The sequence below is a fragment of the Benincasa hispida genome, chromosome 11 (genome assembly GCF_009727055.1).
Source record: "Benincasa hispida cultivar B227 chromosome 11, ASM972705v1, whole genome shotgun sequence".
In the NCBI taxonomy this organism is placed as follows: domain Eukaryota; kingdom Viridiplantae; phylum Streptophyta; class Magnoliopsida; order Cucurbitales; family Cucurbitaceae; genus Benincasa; species Benincasa hispida.
Window position 1 is genome coordinate 7,661,241 of NC_052359.1, and position 20,485 is coordinate 7,681,725.

Consider the following 20,485-nt stretch of genomic DNA (forward strand, 5'->3'; position numbering starts at 1 on the left):
TATCGGATTTTGACTAAGTATTGGTTTATGTCCAAGGGCGCTTGTTTTCCTATGAGTATATACCACGGGATCTTTCCTACATTCGAGTGTGTTTTGGTTGGAAATATCAGTTTCATTATAGACTATGAGATCTTTCCTACATTCGAGTGTGCTTTGGTTGGAAATATCATTTTCATGTAGGAAGGGAGCACTTTCTTCCATGAAGGTTGTTATTGGGGTTCCTTTGTTTTCAACAAGAATGGAAGGTTCAAGGTCTTGCTTTTGAAAATAAGGTTGTGTTTCAAAGAAGGTTACATTCATGGAGGTATAAAATTTTCTTGTGGTTGGTGAATAGCATTTGTATCCTTTTTGGCTTGGAGCATAACCTAGAAATATACATTTGATTGCCTTAAGATCTAGTTTACTCCTATTGGGCTGATGATCTTGAACAAAAATGGTACAACCAAATAATTTTAAGGGAACTTGAGAGAATAATCTATTATGTGGAAATACTTCCTTAAGTTTTTGTATGGGAGTTTTGAAGCCTAATGTTCGAGAGGGCATTTGATTAGTAAGGTATGTGGCGGTCAGAATAGCTTCTCCCCAAAAACGATGGGGGGTGTTAGCGAAAAATATTAAAGCTTTAGAAATTTTTAAGAGATGTCTATTTTTCCTCTTTGCAATTCCATATTGCTAGGGAGTGTTAGGGCATGTACTTAGGTGGGCTACCTTTTTCTTTTAGAAAGTTCCCTAAGGAAGTGTTAAAATAATCCTTAGCATTATCAGTGTGAAGGATTTGAATTTTTGTGTTAAAGAGATTGAGAATCATGGCATACATATTTTTAAATATGACAGTAACCTCAGATTTTTCTTTCATTAAAAAGACCCAAGTAAGTTTTGGTATGATCATCAATAAAAGAAACAAACCATTTAGCTCTTGTTATATTCTGAACACTACTAGATCCCCAAACATCACTATGCATTATAGAAAAAGGATGAGAGGGTTTATAAGCGCTTATCGGATATGAAGTTTGAGCCAACTTTGTCATTTCAAAAAATTCACATTGAAAAACCTGAGAACTTTTATTAAAAATATCTGAAAAAATTCGTTTCAAATAGAGAAAATTGGGATGTCCTAAGCGATATGCCATAATATTATTGTACTATTATAATTGTCTTTAGAAACAACAAAAGTATATTTGCTAAGACCTAACTCCTTGACATAAGAATTGGAAGCATTTAGTATGTAGAGACCCGAGGATTCCTTAGCATTACCAATTGTTTTCCCGAATTCAAATCCTGAAATATGCAATTATGTGAGTGGAAAGTCGCAATGCACCTTTTTGTAAGTGTTAGTTTGCTTATGGAAAGAAGATTGCATCTAAGTTTAGGAACATGTAATACATTTTCTATCATAAAGTCTTTAGAGATAAAAACATTGCTAGTTCCCATCACTTTGGAATAGGTACCATCAGCAATTTTTACAATGGTTTGACTGCTACAGTGGATATAATTAGTTAAAAGTGAGATATCACCTGTCATGGGCCGATGATCTTGAACAAATATGATAGTGGACATAAAACTTCTAGAATCAATAATCCAAGTACTACAATTTTCTTTAGTTGCATTAAGGGCATAAAGGAAGTTACTTGATTGTGCAACTGTAGCCACATTTGTTTCTGATGCTTTTTGGGTAGATTTGGGTTGACCAAAGAGTTTTTGGAGAAGATCCAACTACTCCTTAGTAAACACATTATTTTCAGGGGTAATGTTACCTTCAGTTGTTGCACTTGTTTGGTAGGCCTTTCCACGTCTATCGCCCATTCTCTTGTTTGGCTTCCAATCTGGAGGTTTGCCATGAATATCCCAACACACTTCTTTAGTATGTCTTGGCTTTCTTCAATGCTCACACCATGGTCTTGGTTTCCATTGCCGATTATCAGTTCCTATGTAGCTCTGATTTTGATTGTAATGATTATCATGAGTATTTATACGTACCTCATTACCAAGATTTCGAGCAATTAAAGCCAATCCTTCAGATTCATAGCTTGCTGACACTCCTAACATTAGTTTCTTCCTACTTTCTTCTCTTCTTACTAATGCAAAAACTTCTCTGATGTTAGGTAAAGGTTTAATAGCTAAGATTCTACCACGTACTTCATCTAGTTCTTTATTAAGGTCGAGAAGAAATTTGAACACTCGTTTCTTCTCAACTATCTTTTTGTATATGGCTCCATCTATAGTGCATTCCCATTTGTGGCTTTCAAATACATCAACTTGTTGACAAAGATGAGACAGTTGGGTGAAATAGGGAGTAACTTGCATATACCTTTGCAGTATCTCGTGAATTTTGCCTTCAATTTCAAATGATTCCGCTATATTTTCTTGGTTGGAATAGGTTTCACGAGCTGCTTCCCAGATGTTGCTTGCAGTCGAGAAGAGTAGAAATCCTTCACTAATTTCTGTCGTCATGGAGTTAATTAGCCATGGCATAACCATACTATTTTCAGCTTTCCATGTCTTGTATTTCGGATCAACTTGGTCTGGAATGAGATTTTCGCTTGATAGATAATCTTCCTTTCCTTTTCCATATATAAACATCATAACAGATTGTGACCAAGGGAGATAATTCCTTCCATTTAGTTTGTGATTAGTAATTGGAAGAGTGGTCCTTTCTGTACTGATAGTATTCATAGATGTCATATTAGAATGTTAAATTCTATAGAGGAAGACATTTATCACTTACCCAAATATTCCTTGTAACAAAAGAAAAACAGAAAAATACGTTCTCAAACCCGAAGCTTGATGAAAAATGATCCGAAATAATAAAAATAGGAACACAATACAGACAAATGCTTGGATAACGTAACAACTGTGGAAGAAGAAAAAAATAGGGAAAACGATATGCCCAGACCTGGAATGCCCGCGCTCAAACATGTGAACCCGATTCAGCAACGAGGCGACCCGGTTGGCCCTATGACCCGAATAAGCAACGGCATGGATTCAGCCTACGACCGGATATGTCCGAACCTGTTGGATACACGCGACCCGATTGTCCCACGATGAAAAACCCTTGCTTTTCATTGCTCAGCCGCGACTTCAATCCACAATTCTTGGCCGATTTGTTTAAGAAGATTTTGATTGGCTCCGATTTGCTTCTGACGTGAAGCTTGACTTCGATTTACTTCTTTTTGGATGATTCCTCACGGATTTGCTTCGGACGTGAAGCTCCCGGTCATAGATAGCGGTTTTCTGATGCACGGTTTAAACGAATCAATATGTTGATGCTTCAATGCTTCTATTTTTCTTTACTAGGGTTTCAAACGTGAAACCTATGAAAATTCACCGAGATGCTCTGATACCAAGTTGAATATTTGAATCTTCGGAATTTTTCTTATATCTTTACAAATGGGTATTGTCCTAATATATATACAATGATGAGAGCCAAATATGGCAAAGATAATCAACGGTAACATGAATGGAAATAAGAAAAAAATGTTATAGGAAAGAAGTGAATACTAATTACAAAATAATATTTTAAAGAGACGGGAAAGAAGAAGACTTTCTATATTCAACATTTCCTTCTCTGATTCTTTGATTAAGAAGTATCAAAGTATGTAAAGGTAGAATTAAATAAAATTCGAAGAAAGGAAGTAGAGTTGAAGAAAAAAGAGAGTCAAAGAGTATAAACAGAATTGAACATGCTCTCTCTCTCTCTCTCTTTTTTGTTTAGCCATTTATCAGAAGTTTATCAAAAAAGAAGAAAAGGAAGAAGAAGAAGAAGAAGGGGGGTTAAAATTCAAAAGGGAAGAAGAAAAATCGATGAAAAAGCTCTCTTTTCTGTCCTACATTCCTAGAAGGATTGAGCAGTTGGCTACTAGCATTAAAGAGGTGACTGATAGGAACAGAGAATTTACTAGCTGCGTGCTAGCCAAACTGCCAAATGACAATATTTCTACTCTATTAAAGACTACTCAGTCCATTATCTTTTTACCTATTTAAAAAGCTTATTTATTTATATTTTTTTTTCAAATATTTTGTTCAAATATTTTTTTCCTCAACATTATTTGAGTTATTTTTTTATTTTTTTTTTTTTTCTAATCTTAAGTATTTTCTTATCTATAATAATATTATCTTTTATTTTATTAAGTGTGCATCGCTTCAGTTAGGCGATGCTTTTTGTGCCTCTCACCTTAGGTGGCATGATAGGATGGTTGAGAGGAGACAATTTTAATATTTTAAGTAGGAGATAATTTGTGCCAAAATAATGCAACACAAAGGCATTTCGTTGTCTTGTTAAATGAGTAAAGTTGATATTACCTTTTATTTACCTGAAGTGAGAGAACTATTTTTTCCTTTCTGTTTTCCCCTTGCAGGCTACTGAGGAGAGATACAAAAACAAAGGTGCATATATTGTTCTGGAACCTCCGAATTTTGATGTTCCAATCATTCATAGTTTTGAAGCCATTACTCCACGACCGAAGGTAAGAAGCTATTATCTTTGTTTAGAAGATTATTTTCAAGTTGTTGAATCTTTCCTACTTCGATATAAAACCATTCAGGTGCTTGCGTAGTATCCTATGAATTATGGCTCAACACAATTGTCCAATAGCTTAAAAAACTTATCAGAACGTGAACTTTTCAATATTTCTATAATAATTGAAATAATGTAAATTTCCAAATTTGTCAACACCTTGATCCTTAGAACTTAAGGACACAAAGGTATAACCTGTAGACCAAAACATGTTCAAGAATGGGCACTTGTGCTAAAAATGTGAATTATTCTTAAAAGAACATGTTGGTTAAAATTTTCTCTATTTTGTTTCTCTGAAATGTAAAAGTCTAAAGGGATGGGGAGAGTCACTGTCGATTGGAAGGAGCTTTCTATCAGGAAGAGTGGAAAAGGCAGGAGGATATTTATTGAAGAGCGGAGAGGTGCTAAGGTTGGAAAGATTTATCTAGTGCTAGGTACTTCAGCTTTAGTTAGAGATTGTTTGGTGGCTGTTAAGGAGCTGAGCAATCCTTTGGGTTTCTGGCAAAGACGGAGATTAGATTTTGCGATAATTTTTTTTCATGTTCTCTCTAGCACAAGGGGCCATTTTGCTCTCTTCTTGCTAGAATCTTTTAAAGGTAGGAGATCTTGAATTTTTGTTCTAGAAAGACTTAAGGGTAGGGGCTGGAGTGCGATTGTTAAAGGAATTTCTAATCTTCTTTTAAAGGTAGGAGATCTCGAATTTTTGTTCTAGAAAGCCTTAAGGGTAGGGGCTGGAGTGCGATTGCTAAAGGAATTTCTAATCTTCTTCCCTCCCCTGTCCCTGGTAGGAGTAAGGGTTCTCAATAGGAGAGTTTTTTGGGTGTTCGATTTATAAGGAGGAATGTAAGAGAACCAAGGGTTTGGGAAGCATTAGACGATGGGAGTAGAGTCTAGAAAAGGGAAGAGGAGGCTAACTATTGGGATTGTGAGTTTGCTTTCAACTGTAATTTGGTAGTTTTGGTTGAAAAACTTAGAGCATGAAGGACTTGGGAAGACATTAAGATTTAGCTAGTAGAAGCGTCCAAAACAGAGTTTTGTCTTTTAACCCCTTATGTGAAAACTTCGTGGTTTGTCTTTGCACTTTGAAGGCAGAGGTGGCGAATCTCATCAGAAGCAGTGCAGAGGGTGTTCTGGAAGCTTTAAGCATTAGGGTTGGGATTTTCAAAGCTGCAATGGAAGGAAGAAAGCTCGAATCCAATGGTGGTTGGGTTTTGGTGTTGGACATTATGCCTTTCCTTAGGACTAGACATCTAATTTATTCGTTAGATGAGTGATGTAGAAGTTTGATCGAATGTTTTTATCTAAGGGGAAGATAATTGGCTCGAAGAAGTTTGCTTTGAGGCAAAAGGAAATCAGAAAGGCGTTATTCCATTGGATTGTTCATTAATCATGAGAATTGCTCATTTTAGGCGAGATTCTTAGTTGGTCAGAGTTGGAGCAAGGAGAAGCAGATTAGTCTTTCGGGAGGTTTGAAGAAAGCTGGAAGTGTCATTGAGTTTGACCAAGGGAATGATGTCCAGTCAGTTTGTGTAAAGGTTAGATGGTCACATGAAGATCCTGGGGAAAACGACAAAAACTTTAGGAAAGAAGCTTGTTGTTGATGGGTTGGCCTTTAGTGGGCCCATTTCTTCGAAGGCCCACGAGCCCTTAAAAGTTCAGGTCAAATTCTTAGTTAGGAGCCCAGAGTCCGTTAGTGGTAATAGGCTCACTCTTTCAAAGGCTTACATGGCCTTTAATGCCTTGTTCGAAATCTCAGAGGGGTATTTAGAGCCTATTGATGGTAGTGTTGTGAGCTATGAAGCACGATCACCTCACTTTTGGCGAAGTGTCAGTGTCGGACATGGATACGTCCAGACAACTCCTGACAAGTGTCAAAGATGCGAAAATCTGTGTCCCCTTTTATTTATTATTATTATTAAGTTTGGACACGTGATGACACGCATAGACATGCCACCAGACATACAAAGACATAAAAACCCAAATCTTTCAAACCAACAAATGGCGTTGGATAAGGGTGGTCGGGAAACGGAGGGAGATCGAACAACTTTGACAATGGCAGAGATGCGTGGTCGGTGTCGGCAACTTTGACATCGGCGACGAAGGGAGAGCATAATCGGGGAGGAAAGAGAAGGGCAGAATCGAGGAGAAGGGTTGTTGTGCGTGGGAGAAGAGAATAGTATAGGAAAAAGGAAACTAGTTAGGGTTAGGGTTTTTACTTTTAATTGAGCTTTTGGGCCTTATTACATGCATTCCAATGTGATGTGGCTGTGGGTTTCTTTATCTTAAATGGGTTATTTGTTTTTTTTCTTGTAAATGCCCCATTTTCTCTTTCTTTATTAATTTTTCTAAAAAATCGTTACCTTTAATAATCAATAAATAATGCATCCCCAACATGTCGTGTCCTACATTTTTAGAAATTGGCGTGTTGCCATGTTGTGTTGTGTTTGTATCGCGTGGCTCGTGTCTATGTCCGTGTTTCCTAGGTTATGAGGAAGGGAAAGTTGATATGTGGGCCTCCTTCGACCAGGGCCAGTAGAAAGGAGCCTGTAGTGGATTAGAGTAGGTTGGATTCGTCGAAGGAGTATAGTGTGGGAAATGGCCGTGGGTGTTGGATCGACAAATTGTGTAATTGATGATGAGGATTTTGGATCGGACCCTTCTATCTTTAGTTATTCTGAGATGAGTCCTTATCTATACTGGTCATCCAAGAGTCGATCCCTTGAGTAATACTGAGATGTTATTTCAGGAAGGGGGATCGTGAAGGTGAGTAGTCGGGAAGGTAAAGATGGGATTGTTCTAGTTGAGAGATAGTCGACAAAGGTTGAGAAATTGGTGGCAGTACTGCGAGGGGAGACCGATGCCCATCGCTCGTAGTCTACAAGGCTGGTAGACAAAGATCCTGGAGGTGGACAGAGAGCTTCGGTTTGGCTCTTTTATCGGTGGCTCCTTTCTTCCTGTTGAAAAGGCTAATGCGTTGGCATATATTTTGATAAGGAAAGGAGAGTTGCTAAGAACATGGGGAGCATTAACTTTTCAAGATAATTCAGGTAGGCATCCGACTAAGATTAGGGACAGTCAGTTTTCGGTTTTCGTAGGAATACTCATTTTGGCTCTTGTATCGGACAACTTCCTCATTCCTCTCAAGCGGTCAAAACAGATAACTTTGCCTGCCAAGTAAGTCCTCTTCCTTTGGGTTCTTATCCTCTTTATGGTCTGGTTCTAGTTGAGGGTGAGAGTGGGTTCTTTTCTCCCATTCTCTGGCCTTGAATTCTAATCTTTTAGGAGGGTTGGGTTGGTTTTGTTTCGAAAGTAATATTCAGGCTCCTTTTTTCCTAGATTATTTTTCGATGTTTGGACGTACCTTACCGGTCTATTCTTTGGGAGAGAGATAGACTTTGCTCACTTCGGTGATTAGTGTCGCGACGAACAGGAAAGGGGGAGGTGGCTTCTTTTTACCCTGTCTCTTATACACATCTAGATGTGTATAAGAGACAGGAGATAGACTTTGCTCACTTCGGTGATTAGTGTCGCGACGAACAGGAAAGGGGGAGGTGGCTTCTTTTTACCCTGTCTCTTATACACATCTAGATGTGTATAAGAGACAGCCTTTGTTCTGTTCTAATTCGTTGGGCCCCTCATTACTCTAGGTTCTTGGGACTTTGGTTCACATGGGTGGGTTACTTTAGCTTCTGTGGGTATCCATCTAGTGGAGGTCGAAAGAGCCTCGGGGGTTTCAGAATCAATTGGAAAAGGGACGTTGGACAAGAGAAAAAAGGGGAAAGGAAGCAACAAACTTGCGAGAGAGTTGAAGAAGCTCGATTGTTCCGTTAATTATGGGATAAAGAAGAAAGGAGAAAGATTTGGTCAATTATCGTAAGGAGAAAGATTTTCTTTCAAAGCTAGATTTTTTTTACTCAAAGGCTGAAAGAGAAGCTCTTGCACCATTTGAGCCCGATATACGTATTGCTATCAAAGGGGATCTGATGAACCTGTATTTTTTTTTAAGAAAGAAACCTAATTAAAAAAAGTAAATTGAATTGGCTGAAACTGGGAGATGAGAATACCAACTTTTTTCACAGATTTCTGTCAGCAAAAAGAAGAAGGAATCTGATTACAGAAATATTATCAAACATCAGGGAAGTCATACATTCCTTTCGGGATAGAGTCAGAAATTTTGAGTTTTTTCTCATCGTTATACACTAGAATACTTGGCCCGAGAAGTCATACATTCCTTTCGGGATAGATTCGAAAATTTTGAGTTTTTTCTCTTCCTTATACACTAGAATACTTGACCCGAGATTTTTTCCTTCAGAAATCAGATTGAAGCAAGTTTCAGCTGCCTAGAATGCAGTTTTAATTACTCATTTTAAAGATGAGGAAACTAAACATGCCTTAACAGTCCTTGGAAAAAAACAAGACCCTCGGTCCTAATGGATATACAGGTGAATTTTCCTTAGTCTAGTTTCAAGAATGGCTTCCGGAAAATGTTTGAGGAATTTCACAAAAATGGGAAGATAAATGCTTGTAACAAGGAAAATTTTATTTGACTCATCCCAAAGAAGGAAGAATTACTTTATGTTAAAGATTTTAGGCCAATAAGCCTAACCACGTCCTTTTACAAAATTCTAACCAAAGTCTTAATTGAGAGAATGAAAAGAGGTAATGTCCAACATCATATCAAATGCACAGAGTGCTTTCATTGGAGAAAGACAAATATTGGACTTAGTCTTCATTGCCAACGAAGCCATAAAGGACTATCGAGCAAAGAAGAAGGGTTGGATTCTATAGCTGGATTTAGAAAGGGCATTTGACCGTGTGGATTGGTCATTTCTTGAAAAAAATCCTTGCTATAATGGGATTTCATGAAAAATGGGTTGAATGGATTATGGGTTGCATAAATAACCCAAAATTCTCCGTCTTTATTAATGGAAGACCAAGAGGTCGAATTCTTGCCACAAGGGGAATTCGCCAAGGGGACCCCTTATCACCCTTATTCATCATAGTAAGTGAAGTTCTTAATGCTCTTATTGATAGAGTACATGATAGTGGTTTGTTTGAAGACTTTTTTTGGTAGGAAAAGACAAGGTTCATTTGTCAATTTTAAAAATTACGGATGACACACTATTATTTTGCAAATATGATGGAAACATGTTGGACAAACTTTTATTCAAGCAATTGTTTCTTTGAATGATGTTCGTGACAAAAGGTAAACTGGGATAAATCCGCTTTGTATGGAGTCAACATTGATGAAGATACACTGATTTCAACTTCCACAAGACCCAATTGCAAAGTTGGAAAACTACCTTTTATTTACTTAGGATTACCCCTTGGTGGATATATGAAACAAAAGTTTTTTTTGGCAGCCAATTGCGGACAAGATCCATCTGAAGCTTGATCGTTGGAAGAGGTACAATCTATCTAGAGGGAGAAGATTAACCTTATGTAATGCAGTCTTGAAAAATTTGCCAACCTATCACATGTCCATTTTCCAAATGTCTTGCTCCATAATTTCTACAATTGAGATGATAATGAACAATTTTTTCTAGGAACGTTAGAAGGGTAGCAAAATAAATCATTTAGTTAAATGGGAGAAAGTCTCTATAGCCTTGCATGATGGTGGTCTTGGAATTGGTGACCTGTAGAACAGGAACTTAGCATTATTATTTAAATGGAATTGGCGCTTTCTAAGAGAATATGACTCATTATGGTGCAAAGTTGTAAAGAGCATTCATGGAGTTGACCCTCATTTTTGGCATACCTCGGGGAAACATGGCTTGAGTCTAAGGAGCCCTTGGATTAGCACATCTAAGACATGTATCAAGTTTGAATTTGCAACTTTCAAATTGGGAAATGGAACCGACATTTATTTTTGGCTTGACCCATGGTGTTCCCACGTTGCTTTCAAAGAAAGCTTCCCTCGTCTCTACCGTGTTGCTAGAATGCCTAGAGCTAACATTAGTGAACATTGGGACTTGGAAATTTGTTCTTGGAATCTGTTATTTCGAAGGCCTCTAAAGGATGAGGAACTCTTAGAATTCTAGCAATTAATGAGCTGTCTAGAAGGCAAAAAACCAACCCAAAGGACTGAGCAAATCGCTGGGTCCCGATGGTTTTTCTATGGCGTTGTATAAAGATAATTGGGACCTTTTCAAGGATGAGCTGGGAAGTGTCTTTAAAGAATTCTTTAAGAGGAGCATCTTGAAGATCTATTTTTGAAACATTTGTGTGCCTCATCTCAAAGAAGGATAATGCTAATAGGGTCAAGGATTTCAGACCAATTACTCTTATCACTAGCATTTATAAGATTCTAGCTAAGATCCTTGCAAAGTGCTTCCTTCAACTATTTCTAACTCACAAGGTGCATAAGCAAGAAGAAGGATTCTTGACTAGGCCCTCATTCCCAACGAAGTTGTTGAGGATTATAGAGCCAAAAAGGAGGAAGATGTGATCTGAAAAATTGATTTCGAAAAGGCGCATGACCATGTTGATTGGAAATTTTTGGATAAGGTGATGGATAAGAAAGGTTTTGGATGTAAATGTGGATGTGGAACTGTGTTAGGATGTGAGTTACGCAACCCTTGTGAATGGTACTCTGAAGGGCTCTATCAAGGCTTCCACAAGGAGCTAAGCGAGGGAGACCCTCTTTATTCCTTTTTGTTCTTACTACTTGTGGACATTTTGAGTAGACTCATCCTGAAGGGAGTGGTAGGTAACATTATCGATCCTTTTAAGGTTGAATTGGAGGAGATGAATTTGTGTCATCTTCAGTTTGTTGATGATACTATATTTTTTGCTCCGGCAACAAGGACTCCTTTAGGATCCTTAATTACTACTTGGGGTTCTTTGAGGAAATGTCTAGGCTTAAAATCAACAGGAACAAGTGTCTGAGCTTATGAGAAAATGCCTTTGTTAATGAGCCCTTGATGTTGCAGTCTTTGTCGGGAGGCAGAGGAAAACCTTGATCACCTTCTTTTGCAAGATCGTTGTAGAATGATTTCTTTCAAGAGTTCAGTTTTGCGATTGCTCGTCAAAGGATATTCGTTTGATAATCAAGGAGTTCCTCCCCCATCTGCCTTTCAAAGTAAAAGACTGCTTTCTTTGGCTTGTGGGGGTGTATGTGCAATATTGCGGGATCTTTAGGGGGGAGAGAAACAATAGTGTTTCGTGATGTGGAGAGAGACTATAGTGATGTTTGGTCTTTAGTGTGGTTTCATGTTTCTCTTTGGGCTTCGATTTCGAAGACCTTTTGTAATTATCCTCTAGGTATTATTTCCCTTAGTTGGAAACCTTTTACCTAGGGAGTCTCTTCAGGCTTGGTCTTTTGTATGCTCTTGTATTCTTTCATTTTTTTTTCAAGTAGTTGTTTATATATATATATATATATATAAAACACGAACAAGTGTTAGATTCTAGGAATCAATTGTTATCAAGAGGAACTAAGGAGTTGGGCTGGTATGATCGGGTCGTGAGGTGGGGTCTTTTCCTTCTTTTTACCTTGGTCTCCACCCTAAGAGGAATCCGAAGGTTATCTTTTTCTAGAATTCCCCCTTGAGAAGATTAGGAAGATGTTGGCTTCGTGGAAGAAAAGTTTCTTTTCAAGTCGACATTGAGTGACATTCCTATTTATTATCTCTCCCTTATCTATGCCCCTAGTTTATGTACAAGGGATGGAGAAACTTATGAGAGATTTTCTCTGGGAAGGGGTAGATGAAGGGAAAGACTTTCATTGGGTTAATTTGGAGGTTATAAAGAGATTCGTTAACCAGGGATTAGAGCTCAGAAATCAAGGTTACGCAACAAAAGCTCTATTGGCTAAATGACTTTGGCACTTTTACTCTGAGCCTGAATCTTTGTGGCAAGGATTATTGTTAGTAAACATAGCCCATTTCTTTGAATGGTTGTCCAAAGGGGTTAAAGGTACATTCTGGAACCTGTGGAAAGATATTTTTTTTAGCTCCATTCCCTCTCCCTTCATATCCTTTGTATGGTGGGGGAAGGCAAGACTACTTAATTTTGGGAAGATTAGTGGGTGGGGGTTAGACCCCTCTGCCCTGTATTTCCTCATCTTTCTTCCGACAAAAACCGTCCTAGTTTGGTCAAGGAGTTCGATGTCTTTTTCCTCTGGTTTCCATCATTTTTTGTTCAATAGGGAAACGTTAGAGGTTGTCTTTGTTGTCCTTACTTGAGGAGTTCGATTTTAGGCTTGGGAGAAGATGTTCGCATTTAGAAGCCTAACCTTCTTAAGGGTTTTTTTTGTTTTTTTTGGGTTGTTATTAGATCCATCTCCTGATAGTAAGTTGGTCTTTAGTGTACTTTGGAGAATTAGATCTCTAAGAAAGTTAAATTCTTTACCCAACAAATTTTACTTGGTTGTTTGAACACTATGGATAGGCTTCTACAGAAGAAATCTTCGCTTATGGGACCTTTTTACTGTATTTTCTGTTTCGAAAGACAGAGGAAGACATGGATCACCTTCTCTAATGTTTCTCTAATGTTGTCAATCTGCGAGATCGGTGTGGAGTTGCGTCTTTCAGGAGTTTGGTTTCGAGATTACTTGCCAGAGAGATGTGTTCAGGAGACAATCTAGGAGTTCTTTCTCCATTTACCTTTCAAAGAGAGGTCAATTTCTTTGGTTAGTCGGGGTTGTGCTATTTTGCAGGATATTTGGATTGAGAGGAATAACATAGTATTTAAGGGTGTGGAAAAGGACCTTGATGATTTTTGGTTCTTGGTTAGATTCCATGTATCTCTTTGGGCTTCGATCTCGAAGACTTTTCGTAATTATCCTATCGGTAGCATATTACTTAGTTGGAAACCCTTTCTCTAGAGGAGTTTTGAGAGTTGTTTTTTTGTTGTCCTTGTATTCTTTCATTTTTTTTTCTCAATTAAAGATGTTTGTATTTAAAAAAAAAAAAAAACAAAAAGAATAGGCAATTGTGCTGTCTTGTGAGGCCTTTGATTGGAGGTGTGGTCTCGTGCACGGTTTTAAGTTTCTCTTTGATTTTGGTGCATGAGTACATTTATAATTTTCTTAAAGTCTCATTTTGTTATATTGAAGTCTCTTTTCATTTTAGTTTGACTCTTTGTTGGGTTGTCTTCTTGTGCGTCCTTTGTATTCCTTCACTCCTTCCCAATGAAAGCATAGCTTCATGCCAAAAAGAAAAAGAAAGAAAACCTACTCAAGTATTTATACACATATATGTATGTATGTGTGGTAGGGTTGGCAAAAAAACCCGACGGGGCAGGTCCCCACGAGGACCCGCCCCATTCGGGATGGGGATTCCCCGGTTTGATCGAGGATGAGGTCAAACCAGGAAATTTAATCGGGGCCCCGTCTGGGGACGGGGCGAAGACGGGGACAGTATCCTCGCCCTGACCCCGAATTTATATATATATAATATAGAAATTTATAAACTTATATATAAAAAGACCCAAAAATTTAAAAGCCAAAACTCAAAAGCCTTTTCCTAAAATTAATTTCCTCCCTCCCCTCCCCTCTCTGTCGAGTCGACTGTCTCTCAGTCTCTGTGTCATGTGTGAACTGTGAGGGTGAACTTGAAGTGAGCTCGTCCTTCTCTCTTCAACGACTTCACAATCAAATCTTTCACCATCACTTTTCTTGGCATCATCCCATCCTTAGTTGTATTCATTCCTACATTTAAAAATTAAATGTAATAAACAAATAATGTCACAAAAAAAAAAAAAAAAATAAAAACTAGGCCATGAAATAATGTTAATCCTTGAACATATACCTTAGTCACCACGCCATCTTCATCAAAATCGTCTGCATCTTCTAGAACAGTTACTAAATGTGTAACCATTTCTTTTTCTCGTGCTTGTACCTTACATTGTCAAAATATTTGTAATAAAAGAAAATATTTATTAATATATTAAATGATAGAAAGATGTAAAACAAAATAAACAAACTAACCTGTCAAAACTTCAGTTGCAATCCAATTTTGAGCGCACATCAAAGCCTCTATCGTCTTTGGATGAAGTTTGTTACGATGTGGGCTTACAATCAGATAATGGGATGGCTAATATGTCTCTTGCAATTTCTTGTAAAATTGGATACTTGACACCATTCAATTTCCACCAACTCAAAATGTCAAAATCGGATGTTCGAGGTAAGACAGGTTCATCCAAATATGCATTAAATTGTTGCTTCTGATTCATATTATTGGAATTTAATACAAACAAGTCATAATCATTAAAATCATCAAATTCGATATTCTGTGAGGTTCCACCTAAATTTCTAACATAATCATCACTTTCACCTTCATGCTTCAGCTGATATTCTGCTTCCAAATCTGAACAAATTTTTTTAATCCTTTCCACTTCAAGAAAAAAACCATCTCCATAAATTCTAGGGAAGTAAAACTCAATCAACTTTAATTTATAACGTGGATCTAAAACTGCAGTTATGGCCATTATCCCATGAATTGTCTTTCAATACTCATCAAACTTTGACATCATATTTGAAGCCATGTCTCTGTTCTCTTGAATACTAGAATTAGTCCACTCAGAAATAGCCAATTTCAATTTACAAATTTTTGGGAAAAAAAGGTTAGCGGTAGGATATTTGGATCCAGAAAATATTTCAGTCACGTGATGAAATATTTTCAATTTCTCACATATCTCTTTTGCTAATACCCAATCTTGATCCAAAGGCAAACACTTATACTTTGGTTCTCGTTGTTTTAATCGATAAAAAACCGTTTTGTACTTTAATGCAGTGGCTAACATAAAATAGGTAGAATTCCACCTAGTACAACAATCAAGACTCAACATCTGATCATCATAAACATTCAATTGTCGAGCAGTTTCCTCAAATTTCTCTTTCTTTTTTTGTGTATGCACCCAAAAAGACACACTACTACGTACTCTTTTGATCCCATCTCCTATCACTACCAACCCATCTTTCACAATCAAGTTCAGAATATGAGCACAACACTGCATATGAAATAAACTCTCATCCAATATTAAATGTCCACCCAAACTATCAACAAGCATATTAACCATAGAGTCATTGGTACTACAATTATCTACAGTTACTAATGACAATTTTCGTTCAATATTCCAATCTAACAGACATTCCATTATTTCTTCATGAAGCATCTCAGAAGTGTGTGGAGAAGGAACATATATTAACCTGATTATTTTGTTTTGCAAAACCCAACTATCATCAACAAAATGAGCAATGACGACCATATAACCTTTTATTTGGTAGTTGGAAGTCCACATGTCCGGTTGTCAAGGCAATCTTCCCTTTGATCCCATTCAACAATACCATGGTTTTCAACTTTTCAGTCTCATAAATTTTCAAAATCTCCTTCTTTATTGTGTTTCTTGACACCATCTTAAATAATGGTTGGATGACATTGCAAAACTCCCTAAAACTTTCATGCAAATGTTTGGTTCCATTTTTACTTTCACCTCCTAATTTTCGTTTGCAGTAATTACAAATCACCTTGTCTACTCCATCTATTTTTTGTTTCTTAAAATGGTTCTAAACAATCGATGTCAATCTCCTCTTTAAAGATCCCTTCTCAATATCCTCATCAAGAATAACACAATTATCAACATTCAAATTATCATCATTCGATGAGCATGGAGTTAAATTTGGGGTTGAATCTTGGGTTGGATTTGGGATTGGACTTGGAATTGGATTTGAAGAATCTTTATTTGTAGAAGGTGATGACGATATTGTTTTCAACCTACCAAAAATTTAATTTAAATTTTCAACCTACCATAAAACAACATTCAAATTTCAAACATACACAAACATATTTTCCAAACATATTCAAGCCTAAAATTCAAAACATTCAAATATCAAACATACACAAACATATTTTCCAAACATATTCAAGCCTAAAATTCAAAACATTCAAATATCAAACATACACAAACATATTTCTCAGAACAATCAAATAGGTATAAAAAAACAAAGACTCATTATCAAACGGCCAAACACAAAAGTTAGATCTTCACTTGAAACGTCGCCAGACGGACTTCTCAACTGAGGCAAACTTCAACAAAGGATGGAGTGGAGAGGGCCTGTTTTATGGAGTGGGATGAGCGAGAGGGGAGGGACGAGCGAGAGCGAGAGTGGAGGGACGAGTGAGAGCAAGATCGGATGGACGAGCGAGAGGGCTGCAGAGACTATGAGCAAGAGCGAGAGCGGATGGACGAAACTATGAGCAAGAGGGAGAGGGGAGGGATTTGGGCGAGACTGCGAGAGGCCGGGAGGGATTTGATTTTGGGCAAGACTGAGAGGGGAGGGATTTGGGTGAGAGGGGACTCGACAGGCAGAGAGCGAGACTCGAGAGGGTCGGCATGGAAGAAAGGGATACTGAAGTTCTGAACGTAAACGCTGTGAGGCTGAGGCAAGGCAGTAGAGTAGGTGGTGCCGTGGTGTGGTGTAGAGTCNGCGAGAGGGGAGGGACGAGCGAGAGCGAGAGTGGAGGGACGAGTGAGAGCAAGATCGGATGGACGAGCGAGAGGGCTGCAGAGACTATGAGCAAGGGATACTGAAGTTCTGAACGTAAACGCTGTGAGGCTGAGGCAAGGCAGTAGAGTAGGTGGTGCCGTGGTGTGGTGTAGAGTCTAGACACTTCAAGTTCACCTTCACAATTCACACATGACACAGAGACTGAGGAGACAGTTGACTCGACAGAGAGGAGAGGGGAGGAAATTAATTTTAGGGAAAGGCTTTTGAGTTTTGGGTCTTTTTATATATAAGTTTATAAAATTTATATGTATAAATTCGGGGTCGAGGCAGGGATACTATCCCTGTCCCCAGACGGGGCCCCAATTAAATTCCCTGGTTTGACCCCATCTCCGGTCAAATCGGGGAATCCCCGTCCCGACGGGGACCCGCCCCGTCGGGTTTTTTGCCAACCCTAGTAGTTACCCACTAAATATTAGTTGACAATAAACTATTGTTAATTTATTTATGAACATGTTTTATGTTAAAACAAATGTATAATTATAGTTTTATAATATTATATAATTTATAGAAAAAATTGAAATTTTGGTCCTTATGGTTTGGAGTAAATTAAAATCTAAGCCTTATAGTTTATAATTAGAATTTACCCTTATTGTTTGATAAAAGTTTCATAATAAATAGTTCCTATGGTAGGGGCTATTTAAGAGGAGTTAACAAACCATATGGACTATCAAACCAGGAACTAAATTCTAAATTTTAAAATCATATAGACGGGACTAAATTTGGAATTTAACCTAATTTAATTTAAAATACATTACATAATAGATATTTTAATTTAAAAAAATGAGTTGGATTTATAACATGACATATTATATTTCTAAATGTTTTTAGGGGCAATTGCAACTTTAATAAAAAAAACAAATTGAAAATTTGGAGTGTGTCCTTGGTTTATGGTTTTTTTTTTTTGCAAACATGGCAAATCCCACCCATGCGGTCATGGTTCACTAACTCTCGCTTGGAATTTGATTGTTATCTGATTTCTATATGATTGTTATGTGATTGCTATCTGATTTTCATTTGATATTTATTGTTATATGATTACTATATAATATACCAATTGTCAATGATATTGATTGTTGTCTGATTATTGTTTGATTGCTATTTGATACTGATTGCTATCTAATTGCTATCTTATACTGATTTTCTGTCTAATGGTTGTTTGATTGCTAATTGATATTAAATGTTTTTTATTGTCAATGATACCAATTGTCATCTGATTGTTGTCTAATATTGGTTGTCAATGATACAGATTGCTATGTAATAATGGTTGTCAAATTGTGAATGATACTAATTGCTACCTAATTGTTGTCTGATTACAACAATCAGGTAAGGCCGTTGATTTGAAAATAGGAAAAAAAATGTTGGGGAAGAATCCAATTGTTATTTTATACAAAATGTTGAAAAATGATCTAAGAAGTCTTGAAAAATGCACTCCCACTATTCTACTTCAATTAACAATCCCCACTCTACTTTTTCAATCAACTAACAAAAACGCATTAAATTTCAATAAGGGAAATCAAAATACATGAAATCTGGTTTACTGGAAATTATAATATTACTCGACACCCATAATCTTTTCTCTCCTGATTTGTTGTACCATATTTGTACCCAGACATTCAATTTGTTGCCAAATATTTTTTTTCCCATATATGGTAACATAATAAGAAAGAAAATAACATTAAAAAAAAAAACGAAAAACTGCGTTTCACATTATGATGTTGATCCTCACAACTTAACTTAATACAAAATAAATCTTAAGAAAAACAGAGAAAAATATATCAAAGTGTGTTCAACCACCCAATTCTAAAAATATAAAAGGAAAAAATATTGAATGTAGAGCAAGATAGTGAAGGTGACGAAGAAATCAAAGCAAAAAGGAAAGGAAATAAATTGAAACAATCGAAGAAATTGGAGGGTTTTGCAATAATAAGAAGAATAAATCATAGAAATCAAATAAAAAAACAAAAAACTTCTAAATATTGATGGAGGATTTTGCAGATGATGAAAAAATAGAAGAAAAATGAAGAAAAATCTCGTCAATCGCATAAGAAAAAAATCGTAAGGAGAGATACACGGGAAACATGAGAGGAAAAAGGAGATTATCGTGAAATAAGGAAAAAATTTGTCATATTTATAAAATAATAAAAATGGGTGATAGGCTGTCATATAGTATCTTAAAAAGGTCATCCATTACAAATTCTCATGTTTTTATTTTTATTTAATATAATTTTACATTTTAAATTTTAAAATTCAAATTCTTGATTAAAAGAAAACATAAAACTGTTGTTTTTAGAATTTGTATTGTTTGAATCAATCACAAAATCTGAGAACACTTTTAAAAAATGGAAGGATTGTCTATCAAACATATATTTGCTTAACTCAATGAATCTGAAAACATAAAAAAAATTCAGATTGCGAACATATACCCTTATCCAAGTAAAAGTTGGACACCTTGATCACCCTATTTGTGCAATTCTGTCCCTTTTGCAGCGGTGGTTAGAATGTTGTTTCAAGAAGTTTGAAGTTAGTTTTGTTGAAAACTTAAATAGTAGTAGCAGCAAAGGGAGAGTCATAAGAAGGTGGCTTAAATCATCAACGTTCTCCACGAATCAGATAGTTCATGACAAAATCTCCATTCCCACTTTGCTTTAGTGTACCCTATACCTCTAGTTTTGGTGGTGGACTTTCTGATGGAAAAACTTGCGCGTTCATAGTATTGGTTTTTTTCTTTTTTTAAATCATCAGCATGAAAGATGGAAAAGATGTAAACCATTTTTCCTTTGTTCTTCTGCCTGATGACCAATCAGATATGGCCAATCAGATCTTTTAGCATAATAATATCCCTCCAGGTTTCATTTTAAAGAGGCTCTGAATGCCTCAGTTGGAGGTAGGGGTGATTTGTAGCATTCCACCTCGCATTTGTAGTTGTAGTCCTTTATCTTATTTTATAATGAAAGGAAAAGAGTATCGTACTATGAAAATGGAGCTAACTGTTATTGCTTTACATGCAGGTCAATGCATATTATGATTTTGAGGATGTAATTGATTCTGACGAAGAATTAGACTTGGCTTCAATGGCAACTGATCCATGAATGTAAATTGCATCCAATCTTTGGAATCATTAAATTATGTATGTCGTTGCAAGAGGAAGTATCCTTTTTCTGGTTGATTTCATTCACGTATCATAAAATCTATACATTTCTATTTAAATTACAAAAAATCATACTATAATTTTTGGTAAGTTGAAAATGAAAATTTCACCATATTTTGGTACGTTGTAATTTGTTTCAGGAAGGTCAAAGATTCCTTTTCCTATTATCTAGGGTTGGGCACTTTTTGTAATATATATAAATATTTATAAAATTTATACGGTACAGTGGAGACAAATTAATTATATAAATAAATATTAAAAAAAAGATAATCGGGGTCGGGGATAGGGACGGTGTGGGGATATCCTCTCCGTC

At 36.6% G+C, this 20,485-nt stretch overlaps 1 protein-coding gene across 1 annotated transcript in view; it reads left to right on the plus strand.

The window, feature by feature from the left end:
- The window catches only part of LOC120091029 (serine/threonine-protein phosphatase 7), a 30,925-nt gene extending 10,517 nt beyond the window's left edge, over window positions 1-20,408 (plus strand). The window contains exons 4-5 of the mRNA XM_039048820.1: window positions 4,356-4,463; window positions 20,033-20,408. Coding sequence (XP_038904748.1) covers window positions 4,356-4,463; window positions 20,033-20,113 — 189 coding nt within the window. The 3' untranslated portion in view covers window positions 20,114-20,408. The remainder of the gene's footprint in view (window positions 1-4,355; window positions 4,464-20,032) is intronic.
- Window positions 20,409-20,485: the final 77 nt, after the last annotated feature.